Source organism: Lotus japonicus, chromosome 4, assembly GCF_012489685.1.
Source record: "Lotus japonicus ecotype B-129 chromosome 4, LjGifu_v1.2".
In the NCBI taxonomy this organism is placed as follows: Eukaryota; Viridiplantae; Streptophyta; class Magnoliopsida; order Fabales; family Fabaceae; genus Lotus; species Lotus japonicus.
This window is the reverse complement of record NC_080044.1, coordinates 12,538,659-12,545,785: the sequence shown is the minus strand read 5'-3', so window position 1 is coordinate 12,545,785 and position 7,127 is coordinate 12,538,659. Positions and strand designations below refer to the sequence as shown.

Sequence of the window (7,127 nt, the reverse complement as noted above, 5' to 3'; positions counted from 1 at the left end):
GGTGCTAATAGTTCTGCTTTGAATTTTCATTTTCCTTTCCATAGTGCTTAATGCTCAGGCTGAATTCCTCTTATGTGAAATTTGTTTAATGTTGATGTTACTTAACGAACTTATCCCAAATTCCATTTGAGCAGCACATAGCAAATGCTTTTGGTAAAACTAATGAAGATATATCTAATAATGATTCTGGAAGATTTATGGTAAAACTGGAAGATTATGGGACCTAGATACAAAGAGAATCAGACTCTTTAGTCACATGGTGGGACCTTAAGCACTAACTTATCTTTTAAAAAAACTCCAATGAAGAAGTTAGTCTGAGTGGATGCTAAAATAGTAGTATTATTGGATTTTTTATCTATCCTCTTTTTGTGGACCAAGTAATTATAGTCCGGGTAATTATAATGCCTTATACGAATAACATAGGAACTTGGTAAGAAAAATAGATGATTTGCTTCTTGAGGATTGTGCGCTATTTAAGTGGACGTTAAAACATGTAGGAATATAGTTACAATTATTTATGTTTAATTACATGAGGCAGAATATTTGACATGTAGGAATTAAAACACTTTTAATGCAGGCTAAGGATATCTTTGGATGATTTTACAGGCTAAAAATCTTCTACGGGGAGAACATTCTATAGTTTTAGGCCTTTTTTCATAATTTAAAAAAATTAAAGAATAGAAATACATAAAATTATAAAAATTAGATAGTTAAAATATGCCGTGCTGAGATTATAAAACAATAAAATTTTGAAATATTTTTCTTAATTATCTAAGAAAATTTATTTTGTTTCAGTTTTAGTATCTCATTTTTTTATAATCAAAGTATTGATTGATGTCTAAAAACACTGAACGTAAATAAATTATTTCACTACTTTTTCTTAAGTCTTAAAAATAAATTTTAGATATAATTATAGATACATCATATATAAAAAAGTTAATTTTAATATTACTTGAGTACTTTTTCTTAGTTTTTAAAAGTAATTTTAAATGTAAATATAAATACCAATATGATAATTTCATGATGAAAAATTTCATGCGGAGATTAGAAAACATTAGTACATATATATTTTGTATTTATTTATGTTTAAATCACAAAGTTACAAGTTTCCACAAGGAGGAACGAGCATGAAAATACTTGGTAAAAACTACAAGGTAAAAAATCACTTATGGGAAAGAACATTTTACATGAAAACACTTTCATGTTAATTTAAGTGCATATTGTTCATAATTTTTAAAGTAATTTTAATAATAAATATATTTTATATTGATACATGTTTAAAATATACAAGAGGAATACCCTCCCCGCATAATGAACAGGTAAGTAAAGATTCTGGCCAATTAATTCCCTTTTCTAGAATATTTATATTATTAAATGTGTGTATGATTACAAAAGACAATAATTGAGTTTCTCAATTTCTGTTTTTGAATATGACTCAGTATAATATCGAATTTCATCGAAATTAACGTTTGTTGGTAATGTTTGTTATATTTTTTGTTGGTGCATTGAACAATTAACGTTTATTGTATTGAACGAACATGTACTTACTTATTCTATTTTACTAAGTAAATTATCCAGTTTACGCAAGATATATGCTATCACATTTTCTTGAATAACAAAAAAAGATACACACTATCACAATTTAAATAAATTTAAATTAATTCATTATGTTCCGGTATAGAACTGAAGTATCAGGCTAATAAACTCAGAGCAAGAGAGACAAGAGAAAACTAGGAAAAATGCATAAAAGATTAGGTCCCCCGCCGCTGGGGTGGCGCCTGCAAATTTATACTTGGATTTGGACCCGTTCGGATCATGTGTTGCCTGACCCATTATTTACATAATATTGGTTAGCCCAAAGTCTTAAATAATCGAAGCGCCTATATCATCAGACCACATTCATATATAAAAAAAAATGAACAACCTAAAATTTCCGTGCAACGCACGGGTTATCACACTAGTAATATGAAATGGCAGCAAGGTTACAAATTCTCCCAATGAGAACAGTTGCAAAAGTCTGCGAATACAACTTGGAACCTATCCCAGCACCAAGATGTGCCCAATCCCCATTTTAGGAATTCCTTCCCCAAACAGCCCAAAACAAGTAACCGCAAGAACGATAGACAAAAGCAAAACCGCAGCAGATAAGGAGGTTACAGCAACAACATTTGCTATTAAGAACAACTTCCTGGACATTGATGAGCCTTCCAAATCATCCTATTGCATCCAAATCGTATGGACCCCTCTCTCCGCCTGAGTCTTCCATGCAAAACCACACCGGAGCCGCTCTATTGCACCCTTCCTTGGCAAGGAAATCAGCCTTGACATTGCTCTCTCTATAAATATGCCTAACCTCCACACAGTTTACCTCTTGAATCAGAAAATCAATATGGTTCAGTTCATTGGATAACCTCCAAGGTCTATTTGCCTTCGACATCACCCACTCCACTGCTACAGTAGAGTCACTTTCAATGAGGATATTCTTAAGCAGAAACTTCTGAATAAAAACCAGCGCATTTAGGATGGACCGAACCTTTGCTTCATAGGCCCAACCGTTACCTGAATTTAGAGAGAAATACCCCAAGATTTTCCTGTTTGCATCTCTAAACACACCACCTACACCACTTGGTCCCGGATTTCCTTGTGAGGCCCCATCAACATTACATTTGATGAACCCTGCAGAAGGGGGAGACCAAGACCAGCAACGGGGAGGTTTTAATTTTGGGGTAATTCTAATGTCTCCGAGGTTCTGCATAATCTGATATATATCATAGTGGCACTCTCTCCACATGGATTTGATCCACCAAGACAGCTTCAGCAAGTGAGAGTCCCAAACCTCAGTCGACACAATCTCCTTGCCTCTAAAAATATAAGCATTTCTTGCTGTCCACACAGCCCAGGCCATAGATAAGGGGATTAAATCCCAAATTTTAGAATCAGTTTTAACCCCAAGACCTGACCATTCGAGTGACAAGGCTAGAAGAGAGTTTGGCATTGCCCATGACACTCCTTCTTTTTTCCATTTAATAATATATTTCCTTCTGTTTTCAAAAAAAAAAAATTGAATGTCCTATTGTTACGATTTTCAAGAGCTTTTTACTATCCTATTAGACTTTCATGACATCATAAACATCAATGCACATCAAATACATTCATAAACAAATAACAAAAAATAAAACTCAAAACCAAACATATTGAGTTTAAAGTCGTAACAACACAAATAGAGAACCAAAAGTAAAACATTGAGTTTAAAGGGGTAACAACATAAACAAAGAACTAAAAGGTAAACCAACTCATCTAATTGTTTTATCACCATCTTGAGACTTTCTTTCGCAACCTATCACGAACAATAATTTTCTCCAACTTTCTGTCATTGGGAGGATTCTAATGGGGCTCTTAGTATAGTCCCCTACCCCTTCCATAATGCCCGATAAAATCGGCCGTAAAATTTTCCACTCCCGATATCTGCATAACTAGAAAATCCTTCCCCTTCAACCTCAAGGATTGGAGATTTTTTCGGGCTTCATTGATGATGTCTTTAAAATCACCCTTGTTATTCTCTTCTGCATTGATGCCTTTAACCACAATCGCATTATAGCATTGTATAATGATGATGTTTTCCTTCATTATAATGAACAATTGGATCGCCTTCGCAACACCTAAGCTTTCAATCTTCTCAACTATCTTCTCAATAATCGGTTCATTTGATATGTTTTTCGTGTATCCTATAACCGAATTCTTAAAGTGGTCTCTAATTATGATTCTTATGCAACCAATGATAGAACCATTGGTTGCAACTGAAAACCTCTTGAGCATGAAGACCACCAAAACCAACTCCTAACTTCTTCATAAGTGAAATACTATAAAAATTTATGCATAAATTGATGAGAAATGTCATTTTATTTTCTTGAGGGGAAGAAGGAGGTAGAAAAAAGGCATGTGTCGTCCTCAGCTTTGTTCACATGTTTTACCCTAATCGAGTTATCACATTGAGTTCGTATGATTCTTCGTATAAATCACAAAATAGACATATGCGTGATTGTCATTTAAGATATAATTTAAAAGATGTCATATATTATGATGCCTTATTGGCCTCCCGAAAAATCTAGGCTACTCCATATCTTTCTATTCCGCTTAAGGCATTTTATATCCTCATTCACTTCATTGATGATGGTGGAAAAAAGGTTCGTATTCGTTTCTGGCTCCGTTAACGCCTTTTACCACAACCGTGCATCTCGCGTGTATAATCGTTCGTTCGTGTAAAGCACAAACACATGTCACTATTCTAGCACTATTTATTGAAATAGCATGTCATGTATGTCATACTGTTACGATTTTCAAGAGCTTTTTATTATCCTGTTAGACTTTCATGATATCATAAACATCAATGCACATGAAATACATTCATAAACAAATAACCAAAAATAAAACCTAAAACCAAAAACATTGAGTTTAAACTCGTAACAACACAAACAAAGAAGCAAAAGTAAAACATTGAGTTTAAATTCCATTGATATTTGTTTTGAGAAAAGAAAATGTAATGGAATTGCTATCAAATATTAATTATCAGCACCATTAATGTGATAGTTACTGAAACTATTTTTCACACTATCTCAAATTTGCAAATTAGATGTATATTCCTTTGTTTTACGTTTTAGAGCTAGCACACTACAACATAAAAGAACCATTATTTGTTTATATAGCTTGTTACCCTTCCTATTTCTATAACCTAGAGAATAATTAAATTTCTTGTAATTGTTTGAATTGATGAGATTTTCCATATTTTGTATGTCAACAAAGAAATGTATTGGAATTACAATCAAGATTCTTTATTTGCTTCTAAAACAGTTTTTTCATACATAGTACTTCCACCAAACATGACGAAATGTTCACCTCCACCCCTTGGAGATATAGTACTCAATGTGGATGGGAGTATAAAAGGGGAGAAAGGAGCATAAACTCCCATTTCTCACCACCAACTTATTTTTTGTACAAATACATTATTTAAATATTATTATATTGATAAAAAAAGTTCTCACATGCAAATGTCTTGCAGTTTTTATATACATAGTTTCGCACCTCAATGTGGTAGTTATGCGATAAGTTTAATAATTTACTCTTAATCCATAATCTTATTCCATTCATTTCATTTTGTTTATTATTTATAAATATGATAAATTAGTAAAGTCCACAAAATAAATAAAGATATTTCAGAATTTGAGAGGTCCTTATTAGTATTTGTAGTAACCGACAACACTCACAAAAAGAAATATTCTCCCGGCAGAAAAGAAAAAAGTAGGCAAGGTTTTGGTTTCTAATGGATGCCTTAGAACTGGAGTATAGTTATAATTCGTGTTTTATTAATAATAAAGACATGTGTCAAAAAATACAGTGTACAAATGGTAGCATATATAACTACACCATAACCAAAATGTATGCTACAGTTATTATCCAATAAAGTGAGACTCTTGAGAGCTTATGAATCCAAATTTAAATAAAATAATTATTTTTCATTTATTTGCAATACAAGAGGTAACCATGGTTAATTAATCATAGATGCAAAAAGCAATGAAAAACAACAAGAATTAAAACTTTATTCATACAACCAAAATCAGTACACTTTGAAATTAAAGCCACAAGATTTTGGAAGTAGCGGAAATAAACATGTGAGCCTAAGCTACACATGATGTATTATTTGCATAAATGAAATAAAAATGTGAAGACTACTATGCCATAATGGCTTAATATTGCGTCTTCACATTTACACAGTAAAAACAGTAAAAACAAAAATCATAAAACTGGATTGGGAGGGATCATGCATGCCCCCTACAAGCATTGCTAAGAGGCACATCATAATTTTCTCGAGATTATGGGTGGGGCCAAAATAATCCATTTTGGAGATTAGCATCTCCAAATAGTGGCACTATCTCATTCCCATAATTATCATTGATCAAATTCATATACCATTGCCTCTGCATGGCGTCAGAATTATCCGTGACCAGCCCATGGACATCATTCACCATGGTCATTTCTTCAGTTTTGGCAACTGCAAGTGCTGGTGCTTGTGCCATTTGAGGTTGGATTGAACTTTCACCGACTAAGACTGAAGATTGACCCTGGTGGATCACAGTCTTATTCATTTTTTCCAAAGCTCGGTCGACCTCCTTCAAATTTTGATCAATCACCCATGCAAGATCATTCCGATCATTCATGTTCATGTTGAGTTGAACCTTCCCTGCATTGATGCACCTATACATGTGCAAGTTCATCTCTTTCTCCCTGTTTTCCTTCCTCTGTTTCATCACTTGGTCTTTTGCCTTCAGGATCATCTGTCTTGTGAAAGTCTCCTGGTTCACCATCTTCTTGCTCTGCTCCAATTCAGGCATTGTCTTCAACCTTTCCAACGCCTTTTGAACCCCAGGTGGGGATGGCCAAACCACAGGTTGAGGTTCGAAGGAGCTATAAATTATAGCACATGCTTCAATTCCACAAAGGGTGCTTAGTTCATCCACCTTCTTGAGCAAACCTTTCTTCCTTTTCTTGTAAGTTGTCTTCCTTGCAGAGTCATTGACTATGTATGCAAGTTTCACCTTTCTCCTGGTCATGGTGCTGACCAGGAATAAAAGTGAAAAAAAGAAAATTGAAAATCAAAATGATTTGTTGTGATTTTTCATCATGAATTGTCTCATATATATAGAGGTCAAGTTGACATGCCTTGTTTCATTTGTGATGATATTCACTAGTAATTGCCAACTCACTTTGTGGTGTAAAATCTCACCATAAATATCATTCTATTCACAAGAGATATAGATAATCATGTGTTATTATGATATTCAAATTGTAAAAATCATGATATATCTAGATAGTGTAAGAATTCAAATTGTCTTCATCCTCTGCTCCAATAAATTGTCATAATGTTTTTAATTTAATAGGCTATTTTTATTTAGATTAGCCATAGCTATTAATTTTAATAATTAAAAACCAATAATTGTGTTAGAGGTCAGGATGTAGAAAATGGTTGACAAAAAGGGAAATTTAAAATAAAAATAATTTGCTATGGTTTCTCAATCATGATATATATATATATATATATATATATATATATATATATATATATATATATGCCA

General features: G+C 33.0%; 1 protein-coding gene across 1 annotated transcript; it reads right to left on the bottom strand.

The window, feature by feature from the left end:
* Positions 1 to 5,867: 5,867 nt before the first annotated feature.
* LOC130712318 (agamous-like MADS-box protein AGL80) lies at positions 5,868 to 6,605 on the bottom strand. Its single transcript, XM_057562156.1, has one exon. The coding sequence runs from the start codon at positions 6,603 to 6,605 to the stop codon at positions 5,868 to 5,870; it is 738 nt and encodes a 245-aa protein (XP_057418139.1).
* Between the last annotated feature and the right edge of the window lie 522 nt (positions 6,606 to 7,127).

Bases quoted from the DNA above. Each gene is read 5' to 3' on its own strand.
- LOC130712318 (XM_057562156.1), bottom strand. From the start codon at position 6,605: ATGACCAGGAGAAAGGTGAAACTTGCATACATAGTCAATGACTCTGCA.